The sequence below is a fragment of the Sphaerodactylus townsendi genome, linkage group LG06, assembly GCF_021028975.2.
Source record: "Sphaerodactylus townsendi isolate TG3544 linkage group LG06, MPM_Stown_v2.3, whole genome shotgun sequence".
In the NCBI taxonomy this organism is placed as follows: domain Eukaryota; kingdom Metazoa; phylum Chordata; class Lepidosauria; order Squamata; family Sphaerodactylidae; genus Sphaerodactylus; species Sphaerodactylus townsendi.
Genome location: NC_059430.1, coordinates 38,929,933 through 38,944,917, shown reverse-complemented (window position 1 = coordinate 38,944,917; position 14,985 = coordinate 38,929,933). Strand labels below are relative to the sequence as shown.

The window sequence follows — 14,985 nt, the reverse complement described above, 5'->3', positions numbered from 1 at the left end:
ATTCATCCCAAGGGCAAACAGACCTGTTGGACTACCAGTTCAGCACAATCGTTTCTGCAGCCGTCAAGAGTTCTGTGTCCAGCCTTTGAGGCATTTGAAGCAGCAGACAGGACAGAGATCTCCTACTGTAATGGTGCAGTCTGCAGGATCAAACTCTGACCAAAAGCTTATGGGAAAGGGGGAAGGAGAGGATGGTTTTTGGCTTCCCTAATGCCATTGTGCTCATTTACTAGAGCTGTGTCAATACGATTAAAAATAGTTCAGAAGGGGCAACATGCCTTGTTCGCTGATTTGCATTCCTTTCAAGCGTTATCAAGTCTTTAGGGAGACTATTTTACATGGCTTTGGGTCCTAGTTCTTAAAAGTTATTTTGATTTAATGCTTTATTTAAAATTTCATTCAGACCCATTGTTTTCCCATACAAACTCGCACTGATATGTCAGACTGCAACCATTTCAGTGATGACTTCAACTAAAGAAAAAATATACAATGGTTTGATCTGGTATCCACTTAGTTAGGATCAGCTGGATGAACTGTCACCCCAAAGACATTTTTCTGTGTCAGTGCTGAAGAAAATGGAGACCAGAGCAGTAGAAAATTGAGTATTGTATTTGTTAAAAGTAATATATTTTCCAAAGGAATGCTCTTTTAGACAGTGGAAGTTCTTAAGTATTGCTCAACACTGAAGAATCTTTAGGCACAGTCGGAACACGTAAATTCCCTGGAGGGTAGCCGAACCATATGGAACACACAAAAATCCTGCGACCTTGGAGTCTCTTCAGGAATATACTTCACTTGTGCTCCTCTTCAGATGGGCATTGGAAGGCTCAACTTCTTTCCTTTCAATACTGGAAGACAAAAATTGTGCTCAGCACAGGAAAGGAATAGCAAAATGGATAAACTTCTGTGGTGCTGCTTAAATGGTGCTTTCAGCAGTTCAGAATATTTTATGTTACAAAAATACACAGAAATGAAACCTTTATGAAGATGATGACATTTTCAGTTCAGCAGAACCCAGGAGGAGTGTCTGCCTTACTTTTTTTCACAGATAGCCCAAAGGCTGGACTTGGCAAGAGCTGAAGGACTTCTGGCACTTGGCTCTAGTGGCTTACAACCTGTGGCCCCTTTGATTTGCCAGTTATGGTATCTAACCCTATAGACACCTGCACCTAAATATCTTAGCAAATTTAAGCTTGTTTGAAAGCTTCCCAACAAATCTAGGGTACTTTAAATTGTGTTTCAAGAGGTGGGGGTTATGGGAGCACACAAGGTATCCCTGTAACTGCAATGGTCAGGCCTGCTTATTGGATCAGCTTAACGTAGCCTGTATCATCCATTTTCACTCTTGTGATCCTTACCTTTAGTAACATAGAGGTAAAAAAAATCACAATAGAAGATGGTCTGTACAACTCCAGAAACTACCGCAATTTGGTCATAATAGTTTTCTGTATGATAACGCCAGATCCAGTTGGCAAGATAGAGCGCACGGTAGAGGCCTAAGAAGAAAAGGTAGTGTGTAGTGATTGTCTCTGCTTCGCCTGTTTTGCTAATCATGAAGAGCTGAGGAAGGATAGCCACTGATTCTAAGTAAATGGAGAAAGTCCACAGAATCTGAGAAAGAAGGAAAATTAAATCAGGTTAGTTTGCAAGGCTGTGGAGGGGTGCAGATGTTTGAACTACATGCGGGCCTTTTGTATGTCCCAAAATACTTAAGACACTCCAAGGAAAGTGCTGTGATCTCCACTGTAACATGACTGGCTTCCTTACCTCTAAAGGGGAGAAACTGTGGTTTTCCAGAAATGACAGGCCTGTGACGGGGATCAAAAGGAATTCAAGGCGGAAAGAGTCGTTCTCATTGTCAAAGGTTTTACGGAACTTCCCATAGATAAGGTACACAGTACAGTAGGCGCAAATTAAAAAAACAACCTGTGGAGGGATAAGGAAAATATTAGAAAAAGTTATAGCATCTATTTGTCTTTAATAAACGCAAGGTGCCCAGGACTGCTCTGGAATAATCTTTTGATATGTTGCCTTCTGTGGTTATTAGTGGTTCAAAGACCAAACTGCAGGTTTGTTCTCTTTAGTTTCTGTCTTACCTAAATACTCCTAAATTGGTGTCTGCTGCTTGCAGCAACATTCTGCCGAGTAGCTCGCCCCTCTCACCCTTGAGTTGTTGCAGAAAGGGCTTGGCAATGTCTCTGACTGGGGTTGCAGCTCCTCTGGGCTCCTGATCATATCCCTGGGAACCGGATTCGGCTGGGCTGCCCTGATTTAAAACCAGTCCCACCTTTATGGTGGAAATGGCAGATGGCAAAAGCATGCATACATAAAGCAAGAGTCATCTGGCCCCCATAAAAGATCCTGTTCTGCTTTGTGTTTTCCTAATTAAGTGGTGTGCCACGAAAAAAAAATGCAGGCTCTTGCCCCTTACCTTCATGATAGTATTGTAGGCTGAGACGAAATATGTGAATAGGTCAAGGTAGCGGCTTGTAAAAACAATTGCAAAAAGGATCTGGCTCTTTCCTGAGATACCTGCCAGAGAAAGTTGATAAAATTAGATGAGCCGGAGAAGCATCTCTGACAGAGCCACAAAGATGCAGGCTTGTTTCCTTCAATGACCTGTGCAAGCTGTTGCAGTTTCAGAAGTTTTTCCTGTAACTTAATTGTGTCAGAAGAAAACACACTTGTCTGTCTACTTGGTACAGTGTAAGTAGTTTCAGCTGTGAAATTTTGTGAAATGGCTTTTAGTGTTACAGAAACTAGACCATAGGTGTCAAACTTGCGGCCCTCCAGATGTTATGGACTACAGTTCTCATCATCCCCTGCCAGCATGATGCAGGGGATGATGGGAACTGTAGTCCATAACATCTGGAGGGCCGCAAGTGAACTAGTCTTTTTTTTGTCCCCAGCACAAAAAAGGAGGTGGGAAGTAGGATAAAATGCAAAAAACCCTAATTTACAGGCACGCAAAGGAGTACATGGCAGAATTAGTCCCAGAGTGAGATGCAATTAGCCATATCTCGCTTGGGTTCTCTTTCAGGCATTTCTGACTTTTCTCCCAGCTGTGCTCACCCTGAGACTCAAGAGCCTGTTCTGTCAACTTCACTGTGTGGTCATTCCAAATACATAATCTGATTTCTTGTTTCTATAAACCCTATTGAACAAGCATAACTATCCGTCTACATCATTCCCAAATCACCACGTACATTTGTCACAATCAGGGAAGAAAGGAAATGTATGCTTTGAAAGGGAATGGCACAAAGATGAACACACTTCTAAATACAGTGTCACTGGTTATCTGAGAGCGTCAGGTAGTTGTGACATGCGTTTGGGATATGGGAAGAATAGATGTGAATCCTCATTCTGCTGTGGAAGCTAGTTGGGTGACACTGGGTCAGACACTCAACCTATCCCACAGGTTGGTAGTTGAGAAGATAAACTGCACGGAGGAAGAATGATGTAAGCCCATTTGGTCCCCACTGGAGAGAAAAGCAGACTGTAAATATCTCAAATAAATACTGCATAAATGATTTCTTTTTTCAGAGCTCCTCAAAATTCCCAGTAATCCATATCGGGGTCCTTTTTTTTTTGCAGGTATGCATTTGAAGCTCTGATCTGGATGCCCCAGGCTTACCTAGTCTTGTCAGATCTCAGAAACTAAGCAAGGGTGGTCCTGATCAGTGTTTGGATGGGAAACCATCAAGCGAGTCCAGAGTTGCGATGCAGAGGCAGGCAATGACAAACCACATCTTGCTCCTCTCTTGCCTTGAATAGCCTACTGAATCTCTATAAGCCACCCCATAGAGTTTTCAAGGTAAGAGGCATTCTGAGGTGGTTTGCCATTGCCTGCCTCTATGGTTTTGCCATTGCCTGCCTTGAATAGCCTACTGAATCTCTATAAGCCACCCCATAGAGTTTTCAAGGTAAGAGGCATTCTGAGGTGGTTTGCCATTGCCTGCCTCTATGAAGCAACCTTCGACTTCCTTAATGGCCTGCCATCCAAATACTGACCAGGACTAACGTAGGCTGAGCTTCTGAGATCTGCTGAGAACAGGCCATCCTGGGCCCTCTCAGATTGTATCGATAGTTATAGCATTTATATTCTGTTTCTCGTTTGGTCATATGTCAGGACACATCCAGAATGAAAAGGGAATTGCCTTGGGGGCGGGGGGGGGGGGGCAAGGAGGGTGCTCTGAGCCCTTTCCTGATAAAGCCCTAGAACCAGAGTGGTGGCAGCTTGTTGGGTCTTTTCCAGGATTGAATGGGGTGAGGGAGAATGGAGAGGGAATCTTTGGAAGGGGCATCCTTACTGTAGTAAACCACACACAACCCCACCCCTTTTTACAATGACTGTAACTGGGAGACAGAACAATCTTAGGCTCCCAGATCATACCAGCTGCTGCCTTACCAGGCTAATAGTGTCATGTTGTGGCCATCCAGTGCTCAAGTAACAGCAAAGTCAGATGAGCAAAAATAGCTGCAAGAACAAAAGCTTGCAGAGCAACACCGGCAGACTTTCCAACAGCATCTTTGTAAATGACCATTGATGATGTTCCCACAATTAAGCAAGTTGGGAAGGCTTCAGACAATGCACAGCAAAAGCCAATTGACCCCATGACATACAATGCAGGAAACATACTGGGCACAAATAATGTACAGCCTGAACAAAGCAGCAAAAACCTCAGTGCTGACCTGTAAGACAAAGAGGCACTAAGATAGTTACACCTCTAGCCAAATCCACCTCTGTAGCCTGCTTGATTGGAGGTATGGATGGAGACCCCATGGTCTCCCTCCAGTCCCACCATGGAAAACTGCTCTCAAAACATTGTTTATTTGATATATTAACACCAAAAGTCAGAACATTCCATGTAACAATGCTCTAAACCAAAGTTGATGTGAGGGTAGCAAACGTATGTATTACACACCCCTCTCAGAGACTTAATTTAGAAGTGATGCTGGCTGAGGCAAAATCATTGTCCGGTGGGATTTTGCATTTATGCAGCTCGTTTCAACTCAGCGATGAGTAACTCTGCATGGCTGGCTTTGCCCCTCATGCAGCTGATCTAGGAATGTTCACAGCGGAGGCAACCTTGTGCAACCCAGAGACCACCCAGCTGTCTATCCCCCTCCCATTGTGCAGACATGTAACCTCTACCCATTGTGCCTCAAGCCTTGCATCTCCAAGGAGAAGCCCCGTCACTCGGAGCAGCCTCTCTTCTGTGAAAACGCCAGTGAGAGAAACATAGGAAACAGGATTTACTTCTCTAGAGAGGCTGGTTGGAAATGGGCAAACCTACAGACATATTAGCATTTCTTTCCACTGACTCTATGTCTGCTGTACAAATCAAGCTATTCACTCTAAAAGCGTTTCTCTGGGCAAGGAAACAATATTTTCTATCAGAAAAGTCCAGATTGAGAGGTAACAGTACTTTCAGTGTACAGTTATCCCTTCCGCATCGCTGGAGTTAGGTTCACAGCGCCCCCTGCGATCTGGAAATCCGCATTAAACATTTTTGGCCCTCCCTTTGTACCAAAGAATAAGTCTGATTTTTTTTCTTTTTAACTTTAAAAAACAAATTGTGTATATTTATGGCATTGAAAGACAAAATATGTTGATATTATGCGATACTGTACAGATATTTTATGCCTTTCTGAGTGTCGAAACTTTTCCTGAGTCATCTGTTGTCTGCAGCTTCTGCAAAACTCCCCTAAAATTCCCATTTAATTTCTTATGTCGACCCACGATAAATCAAAACCATGAGGGGGAAAGTTGCCATGTGGAAAGGATAACTGTAGCCCAGAGGGCCTTTTATGAAGAAGTGGAGGTCATATTTGTGTGGTTCCAGGGCAGCTGGAGTCCTGTGAAGCTTTGCTTCTGCCTCCTGTCACAAATCCATCTTCTATCTACCCTTCAGCTTTGATCTCTGTCGGCTTGTGATTTGCACCTGCTACCGCCTTTGCTTCCCTTTCCTTGGGCTACCTTTTTAAAACTCTCATCACCAGGGCTTTTGCCCTTCAGTCACCAAGGTTTCCTGCCGATCTGGGGCCTCTTCTCAGTCTTCCATCCTCTTGATCCGTTTGCTGCTTTTCTATCATCTAAATTTCAATGTTTAAAATATGGTAGCCAGCGTGTTAATGGGGACTTGCCATGCATAGCATATTTGGCCAATACTACATTTCCCCTGGCTTCCAATTTGTTTCCAGGTACTTAGCAAAGTTGGTTTTGGTCCACAGAGCTTTAAAGGTGGTGGGACCAGGGCTGCCAATTCTTTTGTGACTCTTCTTATTCCTCAAGATCATGTCTGAAAACTCTGCTCCACAGTCAGGGCCTTTTTAGTTGTGACACCCATATTCCCCGAAATGTTAGCATTTATTGTCCTTTAGATTGAAGCTTAAACAGTTTTATTTGCCAAAGCATCTGATAACTTAATGCACTTTACTGCTCCCTATCTATTTGTGTTTTGCTTTTGAATGTTGTGATATGCTTTTTAGACGGAATTTGATATTTATGCTTAGTTATATGAGCTCCCTTGGTGGCTTGTTAAGCAGAAAGGTGGAACTCAAATGTTTTTAATAAATATTGATCCCTCTTGAATCCCTTCTTTGTCAGGCTTCTTGAAGAACACTTTATGTTTCCCTTAGGAATATCCCTGGATTGGGTGGACAGACATGTTCTAAAAGTCCACATTTCCCAGCTGGGTGTGCTTGACGTAAACTGGGACCATGACATGAAGGGACGGAAGGCTTAGGTCTCCTCTACACACCTTTTCCCTGACCTGAAACACCTTTTTGGGTGTGTGGGGGGGTGCTATTGGCTCTGTTGTGGACATGTACAGACCCCAACAGGGAAAACAGCACTTCATGGCCATTTTGAATTGGGAAACTTAGCATGGGAAGGAGGTCTAAGCCCCGTTTCCCTGTGCTGTGGTCCCAATTCAAATCGGGCCTGATGTGCCTGGGAAATGTGGAACTTTGGAACATGTTTCTCCACCCATTTTTATGCCGTTTACTGAATACATTCTGTGTTTGTCCCTTTTTGGTCAAATTTCATAGACGTCTTTAGACAGAGATCAAAGGTGAAGAATTCTGTCTCTCTGATTAATCTCCTGTGTATTGCGTGGTCTTGCGGTTATATTAAAAAACAATGCCCCTGTGTCTCACTGTTCAGCCTCAGCGCAGACATATAGAGAGGCAGGCTGCACAGAAATAATTCTGTACAGGACAGATACTTGATTCTGCATGCTACTTCCTCCTTTCTAACAAAAGGATTGCAGAATTAATACCCACAAACACACCCATTAGGAACTGAGATATGTTTGCACCACTCTTACTGCCACATCACAACCCCCTCCCAACACGCAGCCTTGATTCCTCCCACAAAGAGGGGGGAAAGTGGGAGGGGCCTGCATGCAGGAAACTCGTCATGCAGACAGAACTATTTAAAAGGAGCCATCCAAAGAGAGGAAGGATTTTTGCAGGAAAGTGGAGGTCATGGCAATAAAATCAAGAATGAACATTCAGTCCGGGACACACTAAAAGCTTTCCTCAAGTTCTCTGTTTTGGACTTCAGTGTAATTGTGTGGGGGAGAGGGAAGGGTTAGGTTCAACAAGGGCTGCTGGAGGATATTGTCTCAATTCAGTTACTCCAAAGTGCTCTATTAAGAGCCTTTTTTATGGGCATGTTTTATGCCACAATAACTAAACATATAGGCAGGCCTGAGGAAAGAAACACCATTTGTGGCCCAGAACATGGGGGAACGCTGCACAACTCCTTTCTATCCCACCTCTTCTTTCTGAATGGCACCCCAACATTTCCCCTTATTTTATGTATAAGGCCTACATCAGCTTGACTTACTCCAGTTTCTGAAAAGCTCTTCTCCTAAGCTGTAGCGTCACCATTTCTGGTGATTGTAAGAGGATTTCCTAGACCCGAGATTTAAAGCTTGGAGTTGTCCTTCTGCAGTTTTGGGATGCAGGGATTCCTTTCCTTGTTACTGGCATTGAAGCAACAAACCCTTGAACAGAACTCTTACTTTGCTGAGGTTCAGGGATGTTTAAAGTAGTGAAGGAACCCTCGGGTCACTGCAAATTCCTAGTTTACTAGAAGATCTCAAGGACCAAATCAGATTGCATGAACATACCTGGGAGTAAATGATGCAGAAGCATCACTCGCCATCAAAAATGTTACAGGGATGTGTCGGTGAGAAATTTCTGTACCCTCATCAGAATGTTTATTGACTAGAGTGGTCTCTAAGTTACAAAATACATGCAGTCCTATTGTCTTCCAGCTCCTATTTCATTTTAAATCAGTTACACTTTGTTGTTCTAGTAAGTTCCTAGCAAACCCCAAATCAAGTATTTTTGGCAGCAATAGGCTCCGCTGCTCCTTCTTTTCCCCTGCGTTTTTCCCCCTTGTCAGTAGGATGGAGGAAAAGAGAACAAAGACTTACCCGCACAAGACTTTGACCTCCATATCTTCACCAGCAAAATGATCATAGCTAAGAGATGAGAAATATCCCCCAGGATCCGAAATATATTCATGATGACTCAAGAACACTCAATAGGATTAGAAGGAAAACGACTCAAAAATCTTGAGGAAGAAAAGATGTTTTTGACAGTTCTCTGGGATTCTCTTAATTGGTTCTTTCTGGATCCCCTCTCAGATCTTGGTCAAGGATGATTCCTTTCCTCAACAGCTAAATTTAAACTTTTCCATTAAATTCACTTGCTCTTTTTGTGGGAAACATACAGCCTTTTCTTCTCCTGGCAGAACTGCATTCAGATTTTTTTTCTGCTAATTGAAAATCTTCTTCTTGAATTTAAAGCCCTGGTGTATTAGAACTAGTTTTTGCTCAGGTAAAGAAAGTTCATTTGTTCTTCTTGCGTGCTTCTTCTGCGGGATGTCTGCTGCCTCCTCTAGGCTGACTCGTTCCCCTGACAGAGTAGTGGAGGCACATCACAGTCTAAGCTTACTGAAGTGCCCCAGGACAAGCACTGGGTGACGTGTCGTGGCTGCTGCTCATAATGGCAGGGTGGAGGAAGAGGCGGGAACAAGGAGGCTGAGCTGAATTTTCTCTTGCATCCCTCCAGCTTCACTTCTCAAGTTACAGACTAAAATGTCCTTAAAGGGGAAAAATGTGTGTGCGCGCAGAGGAGAGCTATCCCTTTGCAAGTTCAAAGGGGAAAGCATCAGAATTGTTCCCGCCTTCCAGGGACTGCCTCCCTTCCCTCTCAACAGCCTTTTGTGTCCAAACCATAGAAGTGATTAGTTGGGGGATCAGCTCCTGTGTTGCTTTCTTTACTCCCAAATGACTTTTCTTCATGCTGTTGCAGTTGTATTCCATCAGAAAATATTTCTTGGTGTTTGCGGGTGTTTGTTCCTTGCTCAGTCACTTGTGTGTGCATATGTGGGGGATCCACTTATTTTGACAACACTGAATACTGAAGGACTTTCAGAAAGCACCAGCAAATTTGAACTTTCTCCCCTTATTGGTGTCCTAATGGAGTCTGTGTTCCTATAATATGTTCCTCTGTTAATTCATGCACCAGCATCTACGTTCTTCTGCTCTCCTCTACCAGGACCCTAGGTGGTGATCTTATCAAGCTGCTTTCCATTGTATTCTTCCCTCTCTGCATTGTTCCCATAGCAGGGATCTCCAGTTCACAAGAGGAAAGAGAGGAGGCTGAGGTGCTCTGCTGCCTTATCAGGGTTACAGTCCTGCACTGTAACCCTATGCTCATCTTCCAGATAAGTAGGGGATGAGCATCAAAACAGCAAACCATTAAAAATCATCCATAAGAACATAAGAACGAGCCTGCTGGATCAGACCAGAGTCCATCTAGTCCAGCATTCTGCTACTCGCAGTGGTCCACCAGGTGCCTTTGGGAGCTCACATGCAGGATGTGAAAGCAATGGCCTGCTGCTGCTGCTGCTGCTCCTGAGCACCTGGTCTGTGCAAGGCATTTCTGTCTTGAGAATCAAGGAGGATCAAGATTGGTAGCCATAGATTGACTTCTCCTCCATAAATCTGTCCAAGCCCTTTTAAAGCTATCCAGGTTAAGGCCATCACCACCTCCTGTGGCAGCATATTCCAAACACCAATCACACGTTGCGTGAAGAAGTGTTTCCTTTTATTAGTCCTAATTCTTCCCCCCAGCATTTTCAATGAATGCCCCCTGGTACTAGTATTGTGAGAAAGAGAGAAAAATTTCTCTCTGTAGCCAGCATATCTTCTACCCCCATGGCATAATTTTATAGACTTCAATCATATCCCCCCCTCAGACGCTCTCCTCTCCAAACATAAAGAGTCCTGGCAAAGCGCTGCAGCCTCTCCTCAGAAGGAAGGTGCTCCAATCCTTCAATCATCCTTTCGTTGCCCCTTCTCTGCACTTTTTTCTATCTCGCCGGCTATCCTTTTTTGAGATGTGGCGACGCAGAACTGAACACAGTACTCTCAAGTGCGGTCGCATCCACTGCTTTTATATAGAGGCTAGAGACAATCCCTTGCAGTTTTGTATTACATATCAACTCCTTTCCTAATTATCCCCCAACATAGAGTTTGCCTTTTTTCACGAAAGCTGCCATGGCAAGCAGTTGAGTTGACATTCCCATGGAACTATCCCGCACTAAGACAGCCCTTAAATCCAACTTCTCTTCCTGGTCTGTGACTGATAGCACTGATCCCTGCGTAGCATGTGTATGTGAAGTTTGGATTTTTTGCCCTACTATGTGCATCACTTTTGACATTTTGCCTACATTGAGACTGTGCATTTGCCATTTCTTAGCCCACTTCACCTAATTTATCAAGGTCCTAGCTTGGAGCTCAGGTTCGCCCATAAATCCTTTGTGGTTCTTACCACCCTACATACATTTGGTATCATCTTGCCAAACTTTGGCCACCACGCTACCCACCCTACTTCCAGGTCAATAATTTATTATGAATAAGATTTAAAGAGCACTGGGTCCCAAAACGGATCCTTGGGGACACCACTCCCGACATCTCTCCATTCGTGAGAGAATCCTTCCCATTTATACCCAACTCTTTGTTTCCTGTTCCTCAAATCCACAGGTTTTTATTATCCACTTGGAGGGACTTTCCCTCATTATTCCCTTCATTGCTGAGTTTTCTCAACAGTCTCTGGTGAGGAACTTTGTCAAAAGCCTTTTGGAAATCCAAGTAGACAATGTCCACTGGTTCCCCCTTATCCACATGCCTGTTTACACCCTCAAAGAACTCTAGTAAGTTTGTAAGACAGGACTTGCCTCTACAAAAGCCATGCTGACTCTTCCTCAGCAGGTCTTGCTTTTCTACATGTTTAATAATTTTATCTTTAATTTTATCCAACATGGGTCTTTCAGAGCTATTCCACACAGAAAAGTTTTTTTTAGTCCCCCTGCTGTTGTTGCTGCTACCAAAACAGCACATTAGCAATGGGGCTTCCAGATAGTGAGTTGCCCCCATTTTTGTCGGAAAAAATGACCCACGCATAGCCTTCCCCCTTGATTTCTCCACCACATCCCTTCTTCCTTCTTTGCTGCGCTGAGATCCTGTCAGAAAACTGTGAGGTATATATGACCTCCCCACTGAGGACTTTTGATGCACACTGGCCTCTAGCAAGGAAATAATGTTGATTGGAGCTGTCAATTTTAAAAAAAGGGGGGGGAGAATTGGGGAAAGATTGGGAGGTTTTCCAATAGTTTCTCTCCCTCCCTCTAATTCCTTGTTACTCAAAACACTTTAAAATCTTAACATATTTGAAAAGTCAGAAAAGGATGTCTTTAATTCAAACCAGCTGTAGATCTTTTTAGAACAGCCCCAGGTCACACTTTGACCTGACATGGAGTCTTAAGCCAAGGTAGCCATTATCCTGACTTTGGCCTAACCAACTGGCTGTCTTACTAACTCAGTAGAACAAGTTAATTATTTATTGTCACACCAAAACGAAAAGTGTGCGCATTTTCAGTAGGAAAGACCCCCTTCTGATCGTCCTCCCAGGGAGAGTCCATTATTAGTAGCTGTACACCTTCCTCCCTGTTTCTCAGCCTGCACATGTGTTTCTCCTCCCATTCTTACAGCTTTTTAGTAGCACAAATGAGTGCGTGAAGGAGTGTGACACGATCACAAATGCTTCTGAAAGAGCTGAAAATACATGGGCAGTCAAACATATAAATAAATTAAGGAGTTAAAGAGGGACTTGAAACTCTAAGCCCCCATAAAATTAAGTTGGCTTTAAAATAATTTTTTAAAAATAATCATGAACCATTTACAATATTAGTATTAGATATTTCTGGACAGGCTTAAAAACTTGATGCCCCCCCTTGATACTTCAGCAAAAGTGACAGGTATGAGTCCAGATGCATAATTTTGGCTCTGTCCCACATGCTATAGATGCTTTGCATTTTGAGAATCCTACTAGTTCAAATAACATGGAGGCAAGAAAGATTGCTTGGTCCTTATTTAACAGACAACCTGCCATGATAATTACCCTCAGAATAAAGGCTAATTCTCCCTGTCTCTGGTCTATCCCACTTTAGACTACTGGTGGAATTACATAAAAAGGATAGCTAGTTCTTGGAAAGCATGAGTCTGGCATGGTGTGAGGATAGGCCAAACTCCACATCCAGGGGCAGAACCAGCGATGCCAAGGAATAGAGCTCAATGTGGTTAATGGCAGAGGAAACAGAAAATACTAATTGGTCTCTGTTTCCCTCTATTCTCCCTCTCTACCTGTGATAGATCTTTACAAAGCCCTTCTGATGCTCTGTAATGTAATGGTAGAACTACCGCTTGCCTACTGCTTCCTTGTTTCAGTTGCCTGCCTCCTTATTTTGTTGGCAATCTTTTCTCCTGCGTTAGTTCGCTGGCAGGATCCGTTGCTCCATTGCTAGACCTTTTGTGATAAATAAAATAATAAAAACTCCTGATCAATTTCAAATGGTGGAACTAGGACGGGGGAAGGTGGGGAGGAGGAAGAAAACCTGAAGAGAGATTAACACATGGCATTCTCCTTAACTTTCCCTGCAAAGGCAGGGGAAAAGTCACACTTTCTCCACATTTGGAAACTGGGGGTTCTCTGATCCGTGGTGCAATGTGTTTGGGAGAGGGGAAACGGGTGTGTATCCAAGAATCTGACATGAAGGGAATGAATGAGCAATGCAAGGCAGACCAGAGGTTCATAAATAGCATTTGAGGCACAGAAAAACTGGACCTGAAAACGAAAGTTAAAATTAATTGCAAGCTAGTGCTGCAAAGGTCCTAAAAGTTCAGCATGAAAAACTACTTTGCCTTAAAATGCCTTGAGGGATTCTCTCCATTGTATATTAAAAAGCCTCATCTAGCAACCAGGCAGAAGTCAAGAAAAGCAAGCGAGAACAGCAGAAAACTGGCCAAAAGGCAACCCTATGCATAACTGAATGCTTCTCCATGCAAAATATTCCTTTGGCAAAGAAAGCTGGTTGGTTGTCACCTAGCCCCTTTAGGATCTAGTCTTCTATATGCAGATATATTTTTGTGTGTAAGTATATGAAGAAACATCCAGCCATGTGAATTCTACCAATTCTGAAGTGGCACTTCTTGTCTGCTGCCCTAAACTATGGAACATCACAATCCATGAAGTATCTATGGATGGGTTTTTAATTCTTTGCACTATATTATTTTTGTTTGTTTTAAAATGAGCTCTGTTTTTTTAATTTGTTTTTAAAATCTCTTGGGCCTTGAGTAGAAAGGCAGCCTAGAAATTTAGTAAATAAGTGTCCACATTTTAAAAATTTGTCTTCATCTTGAAAGTTCACAACTTTGGAACTGATTTTTATCCACCCACAACATATGATGGCAATACAAGGAGGTGGGTGGATAAAGAGGGGAAAGTTTTTTTACTGATGAATTTATTTTTAAAATTGATTGATTAAAAATTATTGCTCAGTTTCATGTTAGTACAATAAAGTAATAGTGTAATGCTGCAATTTAATTTTTTTTAACATTAAGCTCTCATTTAGCCACTCCAGTCTCTGAAATGGCCTCCCAACCACTCATGTGTTCATTCTTCTTAGCCTCCTTGCTTGTACCATACAGTCCATCTTGACCTTCGCACTATGTGGTTTCTTCAAAGCCTGTCTTATTAACTCTTTCTTATTTCATTCCCCGGTTCCTTCTGCCATTTAGTTCAAGCTTCCTGTTCTTTTGTGCCACTACTTCAATTTATGTTTCTTAGCCCATCTGCACCCTTCCTTAATTCCCTTGCTTCCAGATTCTTAAATTGCTTGTTTTGCTTGTTTTTGGGGGACTTAAAGGCCAAGGACTTGAATGGACTGGAATTCCCATCAAACAAACAAATGTCCTTCTCTCACAGAAGATAGACTGCTAATCTTCTGGCACCTTTGTTTCCAGGCTGCTGCAATATTCAAGAATGCTGTCCCAAAGGTCAGCCAATTAGTATTAGATCAGCTGCTGTCTCAAATGCAATGCCATTTAGATTTTGTGGGAAAAGTCCAGTGGTACCTTTACAATCAACAAAGTTTTATTCTTGGTATAAACTTTCATGCGCGTGCATACTTCTTCAGGTACTTCTTGAGTTATCTGAAGGTATCCTTCAAAGCTACCATACACATGAGCAGTAAGAAGAGGCTCTTTTTCTACTGCCAGTTTTTACTGCCAGGCTGGGGCCTCTTGCAAGGGGAGTGGCGGGGGAATGAGCATTGAAAATGCTCCAAATGTGACATCCATGTGCCATCAAAATGGCTGAGAGGGTGTGGGTGAAGAAAGGCTTGAAAAAAGGGGGAAGAGGTTTCCAAATTTGGAATAATCGAAAAAGAAAAAGTTGGCACATGAAGTGGGAACAATTAAAAATAAATCTTCTCGTTCCCCCACCTTCTTCTTCTTCTGCAAAATAAGCTTGAAAAGCCTAACTCCAGGTGTTTCCCTGCCTCCTAAAATAATCAAAGATGCTACTGTCTCTCTCTTTCTCTGTAATGCTGTCCCCCCTCCA

At 42.9% G+C, this 14,985-nt stretch overlaps 1 protein-coding gene across 1 annotated transcript; it reads right to left on the bottom strand.

Annotated features, from left to right (window-relative positions):
- Positions 1-593: 593 nt before the first annotated feature.
- Positions 594-9,041, bottom strand: KDELR3 (KDEL endoplasmic reticulum protein retention receptor 3). Its single transcript, XM_048501840.1, has 5 exons — positions 8,451-9,041; positions 2,432-2,532; positions 1,768-1,926; positions 1,359-1,611; positions 594-848 (listed from the first exon to the last, which is right to left on the bottom strand). Exons 1-5 carry the CDS (start codon positions 8,539-8,541, stop codon positions 808-810), a joined length of 645 nt encoding a protein of 214 aa, XP_048357797.1. The 5' UTR covers positions 8,542-9,041; the 3' UTR covers positions 594-807.
- Between the last annotated feature and the right edge of the window lie 5,944 nt (positions 9,042-14,985).

What these genes read in the sequence shown, in the direction of transcription:
- KDELR3 (XM_048501840.1), bottom strand. Translation starts at nt 8,541, where the DNA reads ATGAATATATTTCGGATCCTGGGGGATATTTCTCATCTCTTAGCTATG. An exon ending in CCTACAATACTATCATGAAG is followed by an intron (nt 1,927 to 2,431) that starts GTAAGGGGCAAG and finishes ATCCCTCCACAG; the next exon opens with GTTGTTTTTTTAATTTGCGC. An exon ending in TTACCTCTATGTTACTAAAG is followed by an intron (nt 849 to 1,358) that starts GTAAGGATCACA and finishes TTTGTCTTCCAG; the next exon opens with TATTGAAAGGAAAGAAGTTG.